At 43.4% G+C, this 23,272-nt stretch overlaps 1 protein-coding gene across 1 annotated transcript in view; it reads right to left on the bottom strand.

Moving 5' to 3' along the window:
• Positions 1-21,978, bottom strand: part of fbxl16 (F-box and leucine-rich repeat protein 16) — a 30,219-nt gene extending 8,241 nt beyond the window's left edge. Inside the window, exons 1-4 of the mRNA XM_010750258.3 lie at positions 21,455-21,978; positions 3,401-4,115; positions 1,627-1,869; positions 752-1,017 (exon numbers count right to left, since the gene is read on the bottom strand). Of these exons, the coding sequence (XP_010748560.1) occupies positions 752-1,017; positions 1,627-1,869; positions 3,401-4,108 (1,217 nt within the window). The 5' untranslated portion in view covers positions 4,109-4,115; positions 21,455-21,978. The remainder of the gene's footprint in view (positions 1-751; positions 1,018-1,626; positions 1,870-3,400; positions 4,116-21,454) is intronic.
• Positions 21,979-23,272: the final 1,294 nt, after the last annotated feature.

Raw genomic sequence — 23,272 nt, forward strand, 5'->3', positions numbered from 1 at the left:
GATTGTCCTTTTTCATGCCCTACCCACATGTGTTACAACATACACTCTTTGAAGCACATATGGTACACTGCTCTCTCATGATATTTGTCTTCCATACACTCAGTAGCCCCATTATTAGGTCTAATCACATCATAACTAATTAAGTCCAATACAGCTGCTCTGTCATAACATCTCTCAGAACTTTTTGTCAGAAACATGGTCCTTCAAATTATTATTGAATTTTATTATTTCATTTGATTATTATTGAGGTAGTTAAAGTTAGTTAAAGCTTGTGTTCTGGACTGGGTCAGAATAATAGAAACACCTCAGCAGTTCATTACTTCACCATGACTGACTATGACCTCAATGCAAAAACAGCGTCAACAAAACCTGAACATGGAAAATGGACTGTACTAAGAACACTTCAATGCAGAATGGCTGAGCCACAGCAGCATAATTTAAGTAGACTTTATGGTAGTGTTATGAAGTTGTATTGAATTACTTTAGAATGCATTTATAATAATATGCAAAGTCTCTAAAACTTCTGTGAACTTAAGTCACACTTCTGTGGAGAAGACTTTTTCTTTTCATTTGAAGTTTTTTCGTGTGTCAGAGTTATAGATCGGTTTCATTCTGGATCCATCTCCCAAAGCATTTAGATTCATTAGCTGTTGATGAACTCCTTATTGAAACATGTACAAACTCTGCAGCGTGCAGTCTATATCTGCTTTTAACAAGGATGAAAGCACAGGATCAAAAAACCCACACTGACCTGTCCAGCACCAGTTCTTCCAGTTTATGCAAGTCACAGGCAATGTACTCCAGGGCCATGTCTGTGATCCGAGGGCACCAGGACAAATCCAGGCTGCGGAGCTTACGCAGGTTCTCAGCAACCAGCTCTACACCATCGTCAGTTATCTTGGAGCAGCCGGAGAGGCTGAGGGCAGTCAGGTTGGGGAGGCTGTGCACCATGTTGACCACACCGTGATTGGTGATCTCCCAACAGGAGTGAAGCCGCAGAGTGTGGGTGGTGTAGCCCTGCAGGTGGAAGGTCATTTTGAATATGCTGCACTTGTGGCAGAGATCACAATCTAACCACTAACTACAGCTATGTAGTGAGAATATGGTATCTCCATACTTTAGTCTCTGAAAATAAATCAATTAGTCAGTTTCCTGGATACAGACACAAACCGTCCCCCCTCTTTTAGACCTGAATTTCATTTCTCTCTTCCATTAAATCAACTGGACATCACCAGATGGTCATCTTAATTATTATCATTAAGACAATTAATATTTATGAGACATTCCATATTTATTAGACATAATATTATTAGACATCTCTTAAATGCTATACTTATTTATGGAAGTAATTATTATTAATTAAGCCATTTTTTTCCTCAATCTGTAACTAAGCTGAGAGGAACTGTAAAGTTGTTGACTCATTGATTCATTGGTAAGACAAAAATATTGACATTTGAATCCTAGCTCAGATCAATAAGAAAATTGTCTACAGGTTAGAGTTTGTTTTGTTTCTAAACTAGCCCTTTATTACTATGATGACGTTTATTAATAATAAGGATAAGACAATGAGAATGAAGTTGTGTGAATGTAGACATCAAGCTGGTTTCTCTTGTTTTGACATATTACCTGCTTGGCTGTGAAATAGGCCATGGCTGTGTCGGTGACATGGTAGGCCTGAAGGCTCAGTTCTGATAGGTTGGGCAGGAGCTGTGAAATAGCAGCAATGGCATCATCCGCCACATTGATGCAGTCACTGACACTGAGGGAAGTTAACCGGGCATTCAGACTGGACCACAGGCCGGCCTCTGTGAAGTCGTTGCAGCCGGACAGTTCAAGGTGCATCAGGCCTTGCATTTGCTCCAACATGACCTGCAACATAAAGGACTCAGTGAAAAAATGCACTTACAGAGAGATACAGAGTAGATAGACAGGTCCTGACTCATCAAATAAAAACACAATGCAAAGACACTTTGTGAAAAACTACAAATAGTCCAACAGTTTAAAAACAACGTTTGTCAATACACAGTTTGAATGAGTTGATGGATTTCACCATATTCAATCCATAATATAATTAAAAGATTCAGAGAATCCAGAGATCTGCACCTAAGGGTAAAAACTAGACTGTTTGTGACCCATCAGGCAGCACTGCATTAAAAAACCTGCATGATTATATATAAAGGACATTACTACATGGACCCAGGGACTCTTCAGATAAACCGTTTCTGTGTTTTGTGTTCTAAAGGGTCTACTCTTGAGTCTTCTCTGTTTTTAGAAATGATGGACACTGTGTCCTTTGGGCTAAATTTACATTTTACACAGTGTCCCAACAACTGGAATCAAGGTTGTACACTGAAACATATACACTTTGATTAGAGAATTTATAGTACTCCAGGTCAGAGCTATCACAAGAGAAATGAGAGAGTTGAATGATGAAAAAGATGAAGAGAAAATAAAGTCTGCATATTGTAGTGCCAGATCTACCAAATCACAAATATTAAGTACATAAAGTGACCTTTTAGTTTAGACATTAAGCTGCAGAAATGCCCCTTGTTTGTATTATGGTAACAAGCTAGTAGACAGCAGTGTTAATACGTGTGAAGATGTGTGTTGTGGATTGTTCATTTACTCATATTTTTATTATTTCTGTTTTTATTTTGTCATGTATTGTGTGATCGAGTTCCATTAATTTAGACCAAAGAAACAACCAGTCACATTCTGTAGCTCTGGCCTGTTTGTCTCCGATGACAAAGACTTCAAGAAGAAAAAATTTGATTGCAAACGCAACATTTTAAAATAAAAACTGCTAGAATTACATAAATATGAGCTGAAATAAAATCACAATGCAGAGGTGAGTTTGGATTAATTATTTAGACATTCGGTCTCCTAACTCTCGGAGCATGGATAATAATGTGCTATCAAACTAAAACCTTTGCTTTTGCAACTTTAAGGTGCAACAAAATGGTAAAGCACAAATCAGCACTCCACAACAGGAAAGCCCATATATAGATCATGTAGCCAACAATTCCAGCTTTCTCCATGGCAACCATCCACTCATCCCAGAATAGCAGCCTAGCCTAGCAGGTATGAACAGCCATCTGAGAAACACTCTGCAAGCATTATGCCTCTTTTGTTTCTAGCAATGGAATATGACAGCATAAAAGCAGAGATTATGAGAATAGAAGCCAAAGAACAAGAGACCCTGCTGTCTAACATGCTCTGTTACCACAACAAACAGCTGTCTAATGTCCAAACATATCCACTTATATCTAGTTTTTCTCTCCTGTGTGACACAAGACATGTCCTCAGCTTTCAACCCACGAGTAAAGGCGCTGACATGGAGTACTGTAAAGTCTAAAATAACAGGCTGTTGACTTCTGTTGATAGAAAAATCATGACTTACCTCCAAACCGGCATCTGTAATGGTGGACCTCTTGAGGCTGACTGAGCGAACACCTTTCTTGGACAGCGGGTAGTTGTCAATGAACTCACAAATGTCCAGGTCTGACACACCCACTAAGCAGAAAGACTGGAAGCCACGTAGGGCGAAGGCCTGCAGACTGACAAACTCCTTCTCCCCATTGGGCAGTAGGGTATATAACTCCTTGGCATGCAAGATGGGTGTCACACCCTCCCAGAACTTGGGTTGGTACAGCACCTTCCGCCATATCTTGCATACCTGCGCCAAGACACATTTTTCAGCTGTGGTAAAGTACCAGAGCAATCGGTTGAGTAGCTTCTCATCCAGGACAAGCTGGCGTTCCAGCAGCATGGGTTTGGGTAGAGTGAGAGGGGGAAGTTGACGAAGGGACGGCTTCAAGCCAACCAGAGGCATTCCAGGTTCCAGGTCAGAGCCCAAGAGAGAGGCTGCTGAGTTGAGCATTCCAGGGCTGTCCAGATGGTGGTGGTGGTGGTAGGGAAGGGACGATGGTGGAGGGGGCAGGATGGAGGGTACTGAAGAGGACTGGCACAGGCGGTTCTTGGCAGCAGGTGTCCCCTTGGTGATACTCGCACTGCCCAGACCATTGGGCTGGCTGGGGGGCAGCTTGACCATACCGTTGCGAGTCACGCAAGGAGACTTAAGCTCGCTGGGGGTGGACATGTTCAACATTGGGAACCTGAGAAAAGACGAAAGAAGTGTGCTGTTAAACACTGAAAACCTGTGTGTAAAGACTAATTTAAACTACGATCAATAATTGGTTAACAGATTAATAATACAAGCAAACATTTTCCAATCAATGTCATTCCAAGCAGCAGTACAACTAGTAAGTAAGTATATAATCCTTCCATGTTTCATTGAAATCAGATGAGTAATTCCTCAGATGTCACCTAAGGTATCTGCTCTGACAAAAGGACTGTGTATAGTCAAAGACAAACTGAAAGACAAACTTTAGTTTTCTGGACACAAATATTACACAGTGTGCACTATAACACATTGCAGCTTAGTTTTTTAGCTATTTTGCTTATGTAATAGCTGACATTTGATTATCCTTTTATGCACATTTTCCTTCACACATTAGCATACATATAGTTTCTTTAGGATCTCTAATGGAATTAAAAGAGTTTGGTGGGTTGTAACAATAATGAACAAATCAACATGTTTTTGTACACCAGTGTTTCCCCAGATAATTGATTAGCGGAGTTGGTTAAGTGTTGAACAGCTCATCTACTTCCCTGCATGTCCATACAGTAGAACCAAGCAGCATCCTCCTGAGCTAAAAAAAGGAAGACAACATGGAAGTGCCAAAAAAACACAGTTCTACAAACGGCCACTCGAGGCTGACTTCAAAAGCAAGTCAATCTCCACAAGCCCAAATGTTAAGATGTCCAACTTCATAACAGATCAGCAACATCTGGTACAAAAATAGTTGTAGACATTGATTGTTTTGGTCCCCGAAAGCTGATGTTTCCATTCATGATAACTGCACAGGGGGTGAATTTAATTCCGTTAATTTTATTCAAGAGCGTGGCTACCTTGAGTGACAGGTGGGTGCCATCATAAGTGGCTGGTTTCAGCTTCATTGGACCCACCTCAGCTCCACCCACACTCCATGTCTTTGAGTTAGATGGAGTCAGGCACTGCCAAGATGCCGTCAATCAGAACCATCAAACCTGTTGGTGATGTCATGAATACTACGTCCATGTTTTATACTGTCTGTGGATGGAACTAATGAAATATTTTTTCATGTTCTATTTTTATTCTTTTATAATGTTTTACTATTGGAATCATTCATACAAACATTTCATAGCCATCTTTCAAAAGGATTAATCAGTTCAATGAAGTGTTACTTTGGAATTAGAGTTATAGTAGTAATAAGTCATACAGGTATATTTAAGACAATCAGACAACATAATTTGGCCATTTTCCCATAGCATTCAGACTGCAACTGTCTACAACCACATGCTTTGCTTAGTTGTCAGAAGCAGGAGTTAACATCACCCCCCATATAACACTACCTGTTATCACATTGCCTGTTTCATGCTGACTGTGAGTTGTGGTTGAAAGCTCTCAGAAAGCTTGTAAGCTTCAGTTTGGAATATTTTGTCAATTTATATTCTAGAGATTGTCTTACATAATATGATACATAATATCATATAGATGATATGTTATCTGTATAATTCTCCACTATTTAGAATTATCTTTGTCTCACCATCACTGAAAAAATACTCCACATTTATAATAATAAAACACATTTGAGCAGTTTGTCCAAGGACAGATTGGATATTTGAAACCAGTGTGCAGTCAGCAGAGTCAAACTGTTCTAACTATCCTGAGCATGCAGTTTGTATAGACTGCTTCTTTTGTTGTTTGCATTCAGCAAAGCTGGACGTTGTATCCAAGAGAAAACACATCACACTGTAAATGAGTGCTGTGGCCCATGGCCTTGTCTACTCTGTTTTCTGTGATCTCACTGTATCAGCAGCAGAAGGACAGCTCGCAGACTCAAACCGTTCAGTTATGTAACATGCTGACCATAGGGCTTCACACAAAACAGTATCTCTCTGTCCCAAACTACTGACACAAACAGTTGTGCTATTAACACCTGCTACATCCATTTACACATTTACTTGCACATGTACGTTCATACTGTTTGTAAGTTATTAAGAGCACTTTTCAATACAACCAGTTCTCAAAGCATTTTACATTTTATTACTTTGAAGCATTTGTTGTTGGTCCCTTAGCCGATGGAGACTGGCTCTGCCTCCACTGTGGCATCACCGAGGTTCAGCCATTACATAATTCAGCAACATTGTCAACTAGACTGGCTACAGTAAGCACCATGAAATGTTTCAGAGATGGCAGGCTAACCCATCAGGGAACACAAGAAGGAAGTCTTCACTCAGTGTCACAGGCCGGGCTATAATAAAATGCTGTAGGTTCATCTTAAGGTAATGAATCCACAGCTGCAGCAAAATCTATATTTACCATTCCTCCGTCTGTTATGTCACGCGGCTGTGGTGTCTCTGTCAGCTAGGGAGGCTGAAGTGTCAGCAGGCTCTACTGCCTATGATCTACACAACAATAACAGGAAATCCGGCTTTTTACAATAAAATCATAACTGCACAAATTAAATTGACAGCAGGATGATGCCGTGATTAGCACTGTTCACAGCAAGGTGCTGGGTTCAAACTCGTGCCAATTGGGGCCTTTTTGTGTGGAGTTTGCATGTTCTCCCCATGTCTGTGTGGGTTATCTCCAGGTACTCCGGCTTCCTTCTACAGTCCAAAGACATGCAGGTTAATTGGTGACTCTAAATTGCCCATAGGTGTGAATGTTTCTTTGTCTCTATGTCTATGTGTCAGTCCTTTGCAACTGGTGACTGTTTTCTAGTGTGTACTCCGCCACTTGTTTAATATCAGTTAGGATTTGTGTTAAATTTGGAAGACAGCATGTCTCAAACGAGTTAAAATTCAAACAATACAAACTGTGATGAAGATAGCTATGCTTCAGCTGCTCTAGCTGTGCCTGTGTGAACATGAAAAACCCATAGCTATCCTTTTGTTTGCAGACCATTGAGCAGCACCATCAATCAGTTTATTGTTAATTTTTACCATGTGTGCATTTGTGTTATCATATTGGACATTATGCTTCCCTTCTCTACGACTAACAGCTGTACCTTGGAGAGATGGTATGAAGAGGAGTTAAGCTGGCTGTGTAAAATCAGTATGGACTCACTAAGGGGCATAAATATTACAACAAGTAATAACTCGTCATTTCAAAGATTAAATTCCACATACATGAAAAATGTTCTTTTAATAGAATTTGTCTCTGTGTGTCAGTCCTGTGATGTAGGTGGACCCCACCTCTTGTGCAATGTCCAGCCCCCCTGCAGCCCTGATACACAGTTACAGAAAAGTCATTTCTTGGTTTCTTAGTATATTGACTTCTTCAAATTCAGCCATACTACTTCAGAGAAGTACCATCTACTCAATGCTACTGTGTGTGTCCAAACAGTCTGTGAGTTCAGAGCACTGAAAGACCACATAATACATTGTTTAGCCTGCAGATCATGTGTACAGTCTGCAAACTTAGCTGATTTCATTCTTCATTTAGCAGCATAAAAATCTAACCATCAGACTAACTGTTCTGGCATGGTTAAACTGAGATCAGTCTCCACTAACAAATACAGAAATGATGTCACACTGATAAAAAAATTAATCAATAAATTTGATTAAATCAGTGTATATAATATCTTTCAAACAAAGATTCATACTAACACACAATAGTGTAAAACACCTCCTGGAGCTGCCACCTTACCGCGGTGGAGGGGTTTGCGTGTTCCAATGATCCTAGGAGCTATGTTGTCGGGGGCTTTATGCCCCTGGTAGGGTCACCCAAGGCAAACAGGTCCTAGGTGAGGGTCCAGACAAAGTGCAGCTCAACATCCCCTGATGAAATGACAACTGACGGAACCAAGTTTCCCTTGCCCGGGCGCGGGCCACCAGGGCCCCCCCCCCTGGAGCCAGGCCTGGGGGTGGGGCTCGTTGGCGAGCGCCTGGTGGTCGGGTCCTTACCCATGGGGCCCGGCCGGTCACAGCCCAAAAAGGCGACATGGGCCCCCCTTCCCATGGGCCCACCACCCATGGGAGGGGTCTCGGGGGGGAGCGGTGCGAAGAGAGATGGGTGGCAGTCGGAGGCGGGGACCCTGGCGGTCCAACCCCCGGCTGCAGAAGCTGGCTCTGGGGACGTGGAACGTCACCTCTCTGGCGGGGAAGGAGCCTGAGCTGGTGCACGAGGTTGAGAGGTACCGGCTAGATATAGTCGGGCTCACCTCGACGCACAGCGTGGGCTCCGGAACCAGTTTCCTTGAGAGGGGCTGGACGCTCTACCACTCTGGAGTTGCCCCCGGCGAGAGGCGAGGAGCGGGGGTGGGACTGCTTGTTTCCCCCCGGGTTGGCGCCTGTACGTTGGGGTTCACCCCGGTGGACGAGAGGGTAGCCTCCCTTTGCTTCGGGTGGGGGGACGGGCCCTGACTGTCGTCTGTGCTTATGCACTGAATGGCAGTTCAGAGTACCCACCCTTTTTGGAGTCTTTAGAGGGGGTGCTGGAGAGCGCTCCCTCTGGTGACTCTCTCGTCCTCCTGGGGGACTTCAATGCTCACGTGGGCGGTGACAGTGAGACCTGGAGGGGCGTGATTGGGAGGAACGGCCCCCCTGATCTGAACCCGAGTGGTGTTCTGTTATTGGACTTCTGTGCTCGTCATGGATTGTCCACAACGAACACCATGTTCAAGCATAAGGGTGTCCACATGTGCACTTAGCACCAGGACGCCCTCGGCCGTAGTTCGATGATCGACTTTGTGGTCGTGTCGTTGGACTTGCGGCCACATGTTTTGGACACTCGGGTGAAGAGAGGGGCGGAGCTGTCAACTGATCACCACCTGGTGATGAGTTGGCTCCGATGATGGAGGAGGATGGCGGTCAGACCTGGCAGGCCCAAACGTTCTGTGCGGGTTTGCTGGGAACGTCTGGCTAAATCTCCTGTCAGAAAGAGTTTCAACTCCCACCTCCGGGAGAGCTTCGCTCATGTCCCGGGGGAGGCCGGGGACATTAAGTCCGAGAGGACCTTGTCCCGTTCCTCCATTGTCGAGGCGGCCGACCGGAGCTGTGGCCGTAAGGTGGTCGGGGCGGTGGCCCCCGAACATGCTGGTGGACACCGGCGGTGAGGGATGCCGTCAAGCTGAAGAAGGAGGCCTACAGAACCTTTCTGGCCTGTGGGAGTCCTGAAGCAGGGTATTGACATGCTAAGCGGAATGCGGTCTCGGCGGTTGCGGAGGCAAAAACTCGGGCGTGAGTTCGGTGAGGCCATGGAGAGCGACTTTCGAACGGCTTCGAGGAGGTTCTGGACCACCATCCGACGGCTTAGGCGGGGGAAGCAGTGCACTATCAACACTGTGTTCAGTGGGGACGGTGTGCTGCTGACCTCGACTGGGGACGTCATGGGTCGGTGGAGGGAATACTTCGAAGACCTCCTCAATCCCACCAGCACGTCTTCCTTTGAGGAGGCAGAGTCTGGGGACCCCGTGGTGGTCTCGCCCATCTCTGGGGCTGAGGTCGCTGAGGTAGTCAAAAAACTCCTCGGTGGCAAGGCCCCGGGGGTGGATGAGGTCCGCCCGGAGTTCCTCAAGGCTCTGGATGTTGTGGGGCTGTCTTGGTTGACACGTCTCTGCAACATCGCGTGGACATCGGGGGCAGTGCCTCTGGACTGGCCGGGGTGGTGGTTCCCCTCTTCAAAAAGGGGGACCGGAGGATGTGCTCCAACTATAGGGGGATCACACTCCTCAGCCTCCCCGGGAAGGTCTTTTCGGGGGTCCTGGAGAGGAGGGTCCGCAAGATTGTCGAACCTCGGATCCAGGAGGAGCAGTGTGGTTTTCGTCCTGGCCGTGGAACTGTGGACCAGCTCTATACCCTTAGCGCGGCTCTGGAGGGTGCATGGGAGTTCGCCCAACCAGTCTACATGTGTTTTGTGGACCTGGAGAAGGCGTTCGACCGTGTCCCTCGGGGGGTCCTGTGGGGGGTGCTCGAGGAGTATGGGGTTCCGGACCCATTGATACGGGCTATCCGGTCCCTGTACTCTCGGTGCCAGAGCTTGGTCCGCATTGCCGGCAGTAAGTCGGACCTGTTTCCCGTGGGAGTTGGACTCCGCCAGGGCTGCCCTTTGTCACCGGTTCTGTTCATAACCTTTATGGACAGGATTTCTAGGCGCAGCCAGGGCGTCGAGGGTCTGCGATGCGGTGTATCTCGGGGTCTTGTTCAAGAGTGAGGGAAGGATGGAACGGGAGATCGACCGGCGGATCAGTGCGGCTTCTGCAATGATGCGGACTCTGCACTGGTCTGTCGTGGTGAAGAAGGAGCTGAGCCGAAAGGCGAAGCTCTCGTTTTACCAGTCGATCTACGTTCCTACCCTCACCTATGGTCAAGAGCTTTGGGTAGTGACCGTAAGAATAAGATTGCGAATACAAGCGGCCCGAAATGAGCTTCCTTCGCAGGGTGGCTGGGGTCTCCCTTAGAGATAGGGTGAGAAGCTCGGCCATCCGCGAGGAGCTCAGAGTAGAACCACTGCTCCTCCGCATCGAGAGGAACCAGCTGAGGTGGCTCGGGCATCTCATGAGGATGCCTCCTGGACGTCTCCCTGGTGAGATGTTCCGGGCACGTCCCTCCGGGAGGCGGCCCCAGGGAAGACCCAGGACACGCTGGAGGGACTACATCTCTCGGCTGGCCTGGGAACGCCTTGGGGTCCCCCTGGGAGAGTTGGCAGAAGTGGCTGGGGAGAGGGAAGTCTGGGCCACCCTGCTGAAGCTGCTGCCCCCGTGAAGAAAACGGGCGGACGGAGTGTAAAACTTGTTAATGATGCTAACACTTTTCATATACTTGACTAACTATGCCTTTTTTAATATATTCATTCGTTATTATGTGTTCTACATGTTTACCCATTATATTGACACACACAGTCATCAAACAGTGACATCAGGTTTCACTGAAAAGGCAAAGGCAACACACAGAGAAACAGAGCCACATGAATCACTCATTCTCCATCAGTGTCATGATTTAGTCTTTGCTGAGGTCAGACCACCAACATTTTAATCCTCAACCATTACTGCCTCCAAAAAGCTTCTCTGCAAATGACTCAGTAACTGTTGGCTTATTTGGACATTTTTGCTCGTGTTTAAAGCAGCACATCATTTCAAATGTGGTTTTACAAACACTTTGGAGTTCAAGAGCTTGCTAAAGAATTCTTCAAGATATGGGGCAAACGCGCTGCAAACAGCCAAATCCTGCAAACACAGGAATGATGCAAAGCTAAAAACACACAAACACATAAAACAAATGCAACAGAAAAGTGCCGCAGGAGAAAAATGCTAAGTTAAGCCAACTTTCTTCTGGGCATCCCGCTCATGTTTTAAAGAGGGACTGGGCCCCACCGGACTGGTCCATCTCTCAGGTCAGGTCCCCCTAGTGGCCTGGCACACTTCTGTTTTTGGAGTGAATTTGCAGCATTTCTCTCTCGCAGTTGTTTTGGGGTTTTGTGTGTTTTTGGTATTTTCTTTCACATTTGTTTTGTGGGTTTGCATGTTTTTGCTTCTGCATTGTTTCTGTGATTGCAGCGTTTTTCTGTTGTATTTGTTTTATGTGTTTGTGTGTTTTTGGTTTTGCATCATTCCTGTGTTTGCAGCGTTTGTCGGCCACCGTAGGATGCGCTCCAAGTTTATTTTCAGTCCGTTTAGCATAAAATGAAATCTTAAATCTAAAGCACCGACCAAAAACAAAAGGAAAATAATCCTGCAGAATTGTGTCATAAACTCAGACTGCCCAAGCTTCAAATAAAAAACAAATATATAAAAATTTACCTGGAGCACTAAGTAAACCCCACATCATTGTCAAACTACTGGTTGTATTTACATCATACTGATAGTCTACAGGTAGTGTTGCACTCTAAAGCAACCAGGATGTCTACATGTCTACATTTCTATTATGAATCAGTGGTAAAAGTTAGGCAGAAACTAGCTGGAAGATAACCCAACAGTTCAGTTGGAGTCAGTACAATTCAGAGAAGCGGGTCTCAACATCACTCAGCTTGTGTGTTTTAGTGATGCATTTTAAATAAATTTGAGAGAATCAGAGAGGTAGAAACATGAAAAATAAATGTGTAACATAAATATGTAAACAGATAACTGTGTAACCAGTAAATGCATTTTTAATAAATTCAAATATAAATCATATGAACTTCTGAGCCTTACAACTGTCAAATACTTCTAAACCTTACAGTATCAACCTCGGCTACAACTAAAGCTACTCACAATTATCGAAATATGCAACGATGAGGTGAAGGTGTGCCTTCTGCTATGAACAGAACAGAACTACATGTACAGGATGGAAACTTGTTAACAATAGACTCAATAATGATCCCATGAAAAACAATTCAAACATATTGTACTTTGACCAGGCAACCTCTGATGCTGGGAAATGAAGCCAATGCTGAAGTGCTGAAAACTGTAATTCCTCGAGTGGCCACTTGAGACAGGCTGCAGAAGTGAGTTAGTCTCCTTAAGCGGCCATATTAAAATGAACTTCAGAGCAGAAATAAACATGTTTACAGCCTGGTTCAGACAACGCTTTTGGTCTCTATAGCTAAATGATCTTTTTTTAAAAAAAAAAAAAAACCTGATCAGATGATATCAAGGCTCAAAGTTGTGCATAATTAACAGCATGACTGCTTTATTGACAGGTAAGTGCCATTACAGATGACTCAGATGATCAATATTTAGATTAGAGGTGGAAGAAGCAGTACATCCAACATGGCGTCAGCCAGCATCGCATATTTTTGGATTCAAAACAGCACTTCAGGGGGTGTCGAATAGCTCAGTTAGTAGAACATCTGCCCCATGTACCACAATGTCCCAGGGTTCGATTCCGACCTGCAGTCCTTTCCCGCATGTCATTACCCGTCTCTCTCTCCCCACATTCCTGTCACTCTTCAGCTGTCTCTATCAAAATAAAGCTTGAAAAAAAGAAAAAATATCTTTAAAAAAAACAGCACTTTGGAAACCTGTGGGTGACGTCACTCTGATATGTGTTGTATCTTTGCATTAATAATGAGGTGGTGAGATTTTGCAGGCCACACAGGTTTGTAAATGTGTAAAAATAGCATCAATGTGCACATTCACGTGCACAAATAAAACATATAAAATGCTGTTACGGGAAGTAGCTGCTGCTCAGTCGACTCCACATGTTCAGAATAAAAATGAGTTTAGAGTTTTACAGCCTGACAAACACCTGCCTGAGAAAGCATGAAACAATGAACAGTGCATCAGAGATCAGAGATGAGTTTACAGTTTCAGATGCTTTCAAATGAAACAGCATGAAGTGACTGATCGTGAAGAAAACACATTGTAACCAACACAGACTTGGTAATCAGTGTTAACTAAGTACATTTACTCAAGTACTGAACTTAAGTACGAATTCAGGTATTTTATGCAGCGTCCACATCTCAGTAAATATTCTACTTTTTACTCCTACACTACATTATTCTGACAGCTTTAGTTACTTCTTATATTACAATTTTTCTTACAACATTTTTGTCTAGTGAAAACCATGTAAGATGTGATTTATTCTCTTGGATAATTTGTTCTCCTGATACTTAGAGATCTATCATTTTTATATGCAGAAAGCACGACACAGAACAAAAAAATAATCTTGGATAAGAAGGATTGGTGGGTTTCTTTGTCTGTTACTGTTTTAGAACATGTTTTCTTTCCTCCTTTTCAAACCATGAGTCGTGGCAACAAAGTATGAGATGGAGATTATGAATAGCTATAAGCCCAAAATAAAAAGAGAGCTGGATATAGACAGGGTAACAAAACAAGACACCACAGGTGATGTAGTATGAAGTATTTCACTACAGAGGGGAGCAAGAGAAGGACCATCGACTTGAACTGAAGTTCCAAGAACATGATTTTGAACTTTTCATACTTTATGCAAACATCATACAGAAGAAGAGAAGAATGAGATGATTCTAAACATCATGTTAGGGTATAAATAAATAAATAAATAAATTGAGACTTCTCTACTCTGTGTCAGCAAAGCAATTATACATCATGATAACCTGAAATGATACTTGTAAGGATTAAGCACCATCAGAGACAGAAAATCAGAAACCCCTCAAATCCTGCACTGCTCTGTTCACTGCACAGTGTAGCAACCTCTGCCAGCAGTCTGCCCTGTTTCTATAATGTTCTATAATGTTAACACACTAACAAGAAATCAATATTAGATATTGTAGACACCCTGGGATTTTGTGTCCTGGTGATGACATGATGACAATATATAGCAAAAGAATGGCATCAGAATTAGTGACATGGCCATTTTACTCTGGAAACTTTCAAAGCTTCCAGGAAAGAACGTTGGCGTTATGTGGCAAACAAAAAGAAGAAAAAGAAAGTATAAACTAAGAACTGTTTTATATTTTAGATTCTTTTTCTTTGACGACAGTGTTGCACACTTGTTCATTCTCTCAGTCAGATTCATGAGGTCATCACCTGGAATATTTTTCAAGTGTACCATGCCTAAAAAATTATAGAATTTGTGGCCTTTTAAATGCGTTTCAGACCATTAGTGGTCTTTAGAGGTAGTGCTGGCATACAGTAAATAGTCCAATTTGACTGTACACTGTAGTAATCCAAAATCCAAAAAATGCTCAGCTGAGTAAAGAAAAATGTGTTTTCAAATCTCTCATTAAATATCATCAAGTGAGGAAGTCTTTGGACAGATTTTGAATCATTTCAATACTATACTGACTTGTAATCAGGTGAATGGTACCTCTGTTATTTCCACTCTGCACACCCTTTATGTCTTTTCTTCTTCTTGCACTATGTAACTTTGATCTCTGGAAAGAAGATCTCTGCATCTCTGTGTCCTTCTCCAGCTTCTCCAGTCTTTCCACAGAGTATACTAGCGATGAACAGAAAATCACTCATCTCCATGCTTCGAGTCCATGTTGGCACAAAATGGATGAAAACTGGTGCTGGCTGGCAGCCAACTGCACCATGGCAACAGGCACCATGAACTTATGGCACTAAGTCACACACCACCAAATGTTTCACTGATTTTGGTGAAACTGGATCATATTTTATGGAGACATTTTTTTTTCTGTATTTCCCTCTGTTGTCCTTCAACTGATCCATTACAACTCTCTGTGATTTACAGAGTTTCCTGAAGGACAGTGAAGTAAACTTCTGCAAACTATAACTGCTGTTAGCTAGGCTGCCCAGACTGTGAACTCCAGGGGAGTGTTAATACTGGTACCACATGCATTTTGGACTTCTGAGAAGAAAAGGTGCAGGGTGAAAACAGAAAGCTTGCAATGACTGAATGGCCATCAGAACCGGGGCCATGCCAGCGATGACTGGTTGGGCTAAGCAGGGGCAGAGCATGGCAGAGGCTCATCCTATATACAAAGAAATCACAGACAATGAAGCATACTTACATATTATTACAGTAAGTATGTTACAGTTACAGTAGCTCTGTGTTTTTTGTCCTTTTGCACTACAAAAAAAAAGCCACGGTTATAAACACTTGAGAACAGCTGTTAGTGTCAGCCATTAGCACTCTCTCTGTGGAAAGACTAGAGATGCCTGCAAAAAGTGAGGAGAAGGAGACGGGGATGCAGAGCTGGATCTAAGCACCTGGAGCAGAAAAGACAACACAAACCATGTTATCTTGGGGAACATAAGATCGCTCCCCAATCAGATGGAGGAGCTAACAGTGCTAACCAGGCTACAGAGAAAGAATAGAGAGTGAAGCATCACAGAGACGTGGCTGAATGAACTCACTTCGGACTCGCTGGTAACTCTGGACAGCTTTCAACTTGTGAGAGCAGACAGGAAGGACTCAGTCTTTCGTGCATGGGGAGCCCACTCTACCAGCTGAGCCACCAGCACGCCCCCTATTTATTTATTTATTGAGTAATTTATTATCTGCTTGGTATATTGTGAGCCACTGTAACAAGTGAATTTCCCCAGTGTGGGATCTATAGAGTCTGTCTTATCTTATTTGACCTACATTGCCTATACAACCCGAAAAACAATTGGTGGCCAACAACATTCTTGGTGGTCCAGAAGATGGAAATTCTTCAGTATTTGTGGGGATACCTGAATTTCCTCAAGTGTCTGAGGTGCCTTGCCTTTCTTACCACAGAGTCTGTATGCAGCTTCCAGATCAGGCCCTCTGTGATGTGGACACCAAGGGTACTTGAAGTTGTCCACCCCTCTATCCTGTTAATATTAAGAGGGTTGTCGTTACTCATCTGCATCCATTCCAAAATCCACTAGACACTCCAGACTTGCTCACGTTCAGACCCTTGCAGACCCCTGCACAAAAGTGGCTGTCCTGGGGACAGAGGTGAGGTGTCTTGAACGACCCTCACCACCTGGGGACAGCCCATGAAGAAGTCAAGGTTCCCCAAGCCCAGTGAGGTGTCTCCTACCAGGTCCTTGAGCTTTGTGGTGTTAAATGGTGTTTTCATATCCACGAGGTGTGGTGTGAAGAATGTTTGCTATGGCGTCTTCCATTAATGGGTTGAGATGGTAAGGGAACTACAGTGGGACTAATGGTGAAAATTTGTAATTGTGTGTAACCAGCCAACAGGGAAAACATCAAACCTGACACTATATATAAAGTTGCCTGGTTAAACCACACTTTGTCACCCCCTCTCTCCTGGACATCTGTCTCAAGTGCATCGAAACGTCCTGGAGATGAAGACGAAAGCTCCAGTAGCAAGGCTGGTTGACCACACAGAGGCAGGCTGCCCCCGTCTGGATAAGGCCCTCACAGTTCACCTGATTCTTCACCTGCCAGAGAGTCACAATTTTCTGGCTGGGTGCGCAAATGCTTCAGGTCTTCTGGCCTGCACCATCAGCCAGATGAATAACCTAATTTAAGATGTTGCAATTGCTGCAGAGCATGTAATGTCACTGATCACAGGAAGCTCTCTCAAAAGAAAGGACCAATAAGAACTGGGTGCTCACATCACCTTGGAGTGAATCTTCAGGTCCGTCTCATTTGCATTTTAAGAGGCTGCAGGAGTAGAAGATGTAGCTGTGCCACTCGCTTCTTCAGGCCAGAGAGGAGATCATGTATAATGGCACAACGGCAAGAAGGGCACACAAACAAGGCAACACTTGTCCTGCAGTGGGGTTAAGTGTCCTGAGGTCAGTGTGCCCTGCAGTAGATTTGGACTTGGTTCTGAAAAGCATAGGTGGATCTGTTCACTAAGCAACATATTATCTGTTACCTACTGTGGTTCTTCCTGATGCTGATCCACGATCCACAATGAGGTGGACATGTTTGCACATGTGCCATTTATGCCTTGCCTCCGATTCATCTTATTCCTCCTGTGCTGGAGAGTGTGAGGTAGAAACTGTTAACGGGCATCCTGGTAGCCCCAGACCGTTGGGGGACCAGCCTTGGAACATTCCCCAAGTCAAGGGGGCTTTGTTACAGGAAACAGGTACAATAGGCGCAAAAGGCGATCCAGACGATCCCTCTGGAATGCTCATCTCTGAAGTCATTCAACAACTTTGCTCCTTGCACTGACGTCAGACTAAAAGACTAAAAGAGACTAAAAGAGTAAGTAAGCTCTGTGCCTTGTTGGTTCACCCCAGCTGCATGCTGCTCTATGGTGATCACAGCGGCATTGCGCATGAACCAAACCCCTTCTTTGTTCCCCAAAACATAAGGAGTTCATTGAGGTCAAGAACATGGCTAGATTCATACATGAGATATATTATGTATGACAACATCATGGTCTACACCCTGTCCATTCATATGGACCTCTCTTGGACATGTGCTCTCCTTTTCAGGGCCTGTATTTAACTTGTGAAAAGGGTGTGTATCAGTTATCTCTTATCCATGATCTTTCTGACATTTTAAATGTGCTTTTAATGTTTCCCTAGTTTGTGTATCTTGTTAGTACTCTTTAGATGATATTACTGATTCCACATAAATATCTTTGTACTCAGTAATTACCGTTATTTTATCGATCATGCCATGATGAAACTCCTGCCACACAGTACAATACAAACAAGTGTTGTTGTTTTTTTTCAGTATCTCTATGCATTCCCATAGATCAGATCAGATCAGATCAGATCAGAATGTGGTAAAACATTTTATCTGAATTAGGTTGTGTTATTCTGAACAAATAGCATTGTAGCAATAACCTGTGGCACCAGAATCAATCACTCATGGATGGTGATACCTTGGTTGTTTATTGACCACAAGTCAGAAAGAATGAGAGATGGAAGGAGAAGCCTTGTAGACCTCTTACACTCTTTTTTTTTTCTTGATCATAGTCCCTGTTACTGCTACTAATAATCAAATTATATTTCCAGAAAAACCTCCAACCTCCACTACTTTTGGTTCATTATTTAAAGGGTACACTGAACATTAGAACTGGACTTGGATCATGCACTGCTGATTCATCAAACAATGAGATTCAAGAGTAGTAGTAACTCATTGAATGGATAGTTTTGGTCATCCTACATCATCAGTGCATCATCTGGACCCACTTGAGGAATATCAAATTACAGTTACAGTTTATGCAGCACTTTAATTCTCATGTGTATTTTGGGCTTATTACTGTAAAGTACGTAATGATCTGACAACGCTTCAAAATCTTTTGTCCTATTATATAAGACACACTGAAGTGCATATGTGGTTACCAACATATTTGCATAAATATATACATGACTTATAAGATCGCTTCCTGAACAGATCTCATAATTAGCAGATGGATATTAGTAGTTTAGCTTTTGAAAAAATCCTGTATTTGGTCTGTTTGCTTCACACCACCTTGTTCTTCAAAAGTGGCTCAACTAATTCTGGCTTTAATGCTGTTACCAGGGTAAAATAATTATTTTATCCTGCTATAGATTTTTTTGTTGTTGTTGTTGTTGTTATTTAAATGTTATTTATTCTACTAGGAATATTCCCATTGTGATTCAAATTCTCTTTTACAATTGTGGTCAGTTCCACACAAAGAACACACAGCAGACATGGACCAGCAGATCCAAAGTCCTCTTCTAAACCCTTACTTTGTTCTTCTCCTTTCTGTCCAGATAAAATTCTGTCCGTCACTTCCTGGTGATTTCCTTATTTTCATCTAATTTACATCTTATATAATTTCAGAACTCAGCATCACAGATTTATCTTTATATTTTTCAGAGATCAACACGTGGAAAAAGGTTACATTTTGACTAACAGCAGTACCAGAAGTTTCGACACACTTTCTCATTCAATACTTTTACCTTCTAATGTAATGTTATGTTAGTGAACCACAAAAACAGGACTGTTACTTTTTCAGCACTGTGAGGCACCATTAAAACAATACAACTGTATATACTACTGTGAATTCAAGGAGTGTTTGATTCACATTGACTTTTCTAAAAAAATAAGCATGCAAACTGTCACCAGAGATTCACATTCAGTCCACTTCACAAAGCTGTACAAAAGATGCTAAATCTCCAGTGGTTCCTTCGTTAATGTGCCTCAGATGAACACTCTCACACCAGGAAAGGTCATCTACAGAGGAGTCACCTGTCTCTGCTCAAATCTTTAGTGCACATCACTACACACAAAGAATTTAATTTGATGTTCAGACCATCCTTTCTGACACCACCAAAGAGTAACAGTAGTGGCTGCTTAAATAGGATGGTAAAACTTATCCTGGGACCATTGACAAGGTCAATGAGACACATTAAAAGTCACATGGATGTACAAAAGGGGAAAAATCACTTCTTCTGGTCAAAGTGTGAAAATACTTTGTGATAGAAAAAAGTCTGAGAGTCAGGCAGAAAACATTGTTGGTCTTTTAACCATGAGTGGACAACGCTTATTCATATAAACTATACTATCAATGCCACCTCTTGTTCAAGGTTTTGCTTTTAAAATGATCATTAGATAACTTTAATTTAACAAACTGATCAGAAGCTATGTCATAACAAACTTTAACATTCTTGCAAGTCATTTCAAAGTATGTAACTTATTATAGGGCAGCTGTGGCTCGGAGGTAGAGTGGGTCATCCACTAATCAGATGATTGCCGGTTTGATCCCCGACTCCTCAAGTCTACATGTCAAAGTGTCCTTGGGCAAGATACTGAACTCCAAATTGCTCCTGAAGGCTGAACCATCAGTGTGTGAATGTGTATGAATGGTTAGCTCCTCAAACTGATGAGCAGTTGGCACCTTGCATGGCAGCCAATGCCATCAGTGTATGAATGTGAGTGAATGGGTGAATAAGATATGTAGTGTAAAGAGCTTTGAGTGAGTTGTGAAGACAAAAAAGGTGCTTTATAAGTACAGTCCATTTACCATTATTAAAACTGTTTAGAGAAAATGTACTACAATATAATAGTAATATGACTTCAGCACGTTTTTCTATATATTTCTTACTTATAAGTATATATGAGAATCTTATCTTATCTTGTCTGAAGTTAAAGGTGTTGATATTTTGATTCCAAAACAAAAAGTCACAATTAAATTGACAGATTTTTCTGTTAATACATTGATTTTCAGAATGCTATATTATTCAGCTTCAGACTGCAGATCAGGAAATACTGATAATTGTTGTCATTTATTGCCTTTATTAAAGTGTGCTCTGTTAGAATAAAAAAGAATCATTCCTATTTTTTGTTTTCTTTCTCTGTAATTCTGGAATCAGCCTCAAACTTAGAGGGGAGGAGTTTGAAAGATGTGGGCATTTACAGAGCACGATCTAACATTGAGTTGCATTATGGGAAGTGTAGCCCTCACACGCCCCACTAGCACCAGTGTCATTACAAACACATGCTGCAGCCAAACACGGCTTTTAATCACAACACTCTCCGTTTTCTGCAGGAAGTCTGCAAACATGGAAGATGTCCAGCGTTAAAGCTGCTTTAGAAAAAAGAGACTGCACGCTGATGCCACAAGTCAAGATCATCAACTCATATTTAACATGAGAAAACACAGAAATGTCACGAAGCCCACAGAGACCGAGAAAAGCTGAGTGAGCATCAGGGGTGGACCCACGACAAACCTGACAAACCTCAGAGAGGAGCCGCTTTAACAAACAAGCAGAAAGAAAGAAATCACATTACTGCACAAATCAGAAGCAAAGATGTTGCGTCACTGACAGACGCTGACGTCATTGTGTTTGTTAATAATACGCAGCTCGATGCGGCTGATCGGCTCCGTCTCCCAAAGGCCCCACCGTGCACACAAAGAGCTCAACACCCAGCGCTATTCACCCACATCACCCCGATCTCTCTGCAGTCTCCCCGCAGTGAGGATGCTGCTGTCATAACCCACCACCCCATCATCCATCACAAGTGCACACATGCAACACACAGACACACACACACACACACTGCGCCCATGGACACATTCTCCTCGTCCGGCCTTTTTTTTCGCAGCATCGCTCACCTTTCAGATGAAAATTCACTCGGGCATTAATCCATGATCAGCGCGCGGTTCCCGCTGCCTCTCGATCACGTTTCTCCAAAACGCTGCGACGCAGAGAAAGCGAAATAAATAATGATTAGGAGGCAGCCCTGCCCGTTATGTCCTATCGGGAGGCGAGAGATGCGCCTACCCAGCCCATAGATACTAGCAGAGCACCCGGGTCCAGAATCCAAATGAGTCAAACGGAGGGGCGAACCGACACACAGCCTCCTCCGCCAAACCGTTCAAATCGACACAAAATAACTTCTCTGTTGTGTTTTCGATCGCCTAGTCTTCCTCCACAACAGAGTGGCCCTCTGTCTCGTAATTTCTCCTCCACACACATACACGCGCGCGCATGCACGCACGCACGCACGCACACAAGCAGAGCGGAGCAGAGCAGCTCTGTCTCATTTAAAGAGATAGGAGGGCAGCTGGAGCAGCGCCGCGCCGCGCCGCGCCGCGCAGCAGCTCCGAATCATTCTTATGTAACAACAACAGCTTCGGATTGTTCTGCAGCCCAGACACACTCAAACCGTAACAAACCACAGGTGACTGCTTCACCTGCGTGCATGTGGATGTATGCGTGTCTGCGTGCCCGTGCGGCTGGCCAGTGGCGCGCACGAACTCTCCTAGCAGGGGTTAAATGTAGAAAGGGTCCCTCCTCTGAACACTGATAATGTTGGTTGATTCAGTTTAGGTTGTTTTGGTCAGTGTCTCACACACGTAGAATATTCTCAATGGAAGGCACGGGCTTCATACAGCACTGGACCACATCAGTACAAATGTACAGTGGAAATTCAAGCTGACGCTTTCTCCAACACCTTCAATGTTTTTTCTTTATTTTGATAATTTCTACATTGAAGATTAACACTAAATATGTGAAATAACACATATGGAGTTATGTGGTAAAAATCTGTTTTGCAGCTTTACACACTTCTTTTCACATTCTTCTTCATGAGGTCGTCACTTCCATTGATTTCTTAAAGGACTTGTTGGGATGACATGTCGCTGCACCAGCAAAGCACCCCCACACCATCACACCTTCTCCTCCATGCTTCCCAGTGGGAACCACACATACAGATACCATCCATTCACCTTCGGTATGTGTCATAAGGACACGGTGGTTGAAACCATCAATACTTCCATCCATTTTCCGTAACCTTTTTTATCCTCACTACGGTCATGGGGGGAGGCTGAAGTCCAGCCCAGCTGACTTTGGGTGAGGGGCGGGGTACACCCTGGACAAGTCACTAGCTCATCGCAGGGCACATGGAGACAAACAAACATTCACACTCACATTGACACCTACGGACAATTTAGAGTCAGCAATTAACTAAGTTCATGTCTTTGGACTGTGGGGGGAAGCCGGAGTACCTGCTCCACACAGAAGGGAGCCACTCGGGGTTCGAATCTTATTGCTGTGAGGCGACAGTGCTAGCCGCCATGGTTGGAACCAAAAATGTCAAATTTGACTCATCAGACCAAAGTCCAGATTTCCATTCCTTGTGTTTGTTGGTCCAAGAAGTTCTCTTCTTGTTGGTCTCCAGCTGTGATTTATTTGCAGTAATTTGACCATGAAGGTGAATTTCTTGCTTTTAAAATGGGACAAGAAATTAAAGAGATATGTGTAGTATATTTTTGCAATACAATAAGTTGGTTGTGATTGTGAAATCTGACCCTAATTATTTTTCAAATGAAATCATCTGAAAAGGAGAAATCACTCTTTGCTTGAACAGCTCGTATCTCATGTCTAAAACTCAAAAGAACTCAAAAGTAGACACTGCTTCAGTTTGGGAA

The sequence above is a fragment of the Larimichthys crocea genome, chromosome XV (assembly GCF_000972845.2).
Source record: "Larimichthys crocea isolate SSNF chromosome XV, L_crocea_2.0, whole genome shotgun sequence".
Classification (NCBI taxonomy): Eukaryota; Metazoa; Chordata; class Actinopteri; family Sciaenidae; genus Larimichthys; species Larimichthys crocea.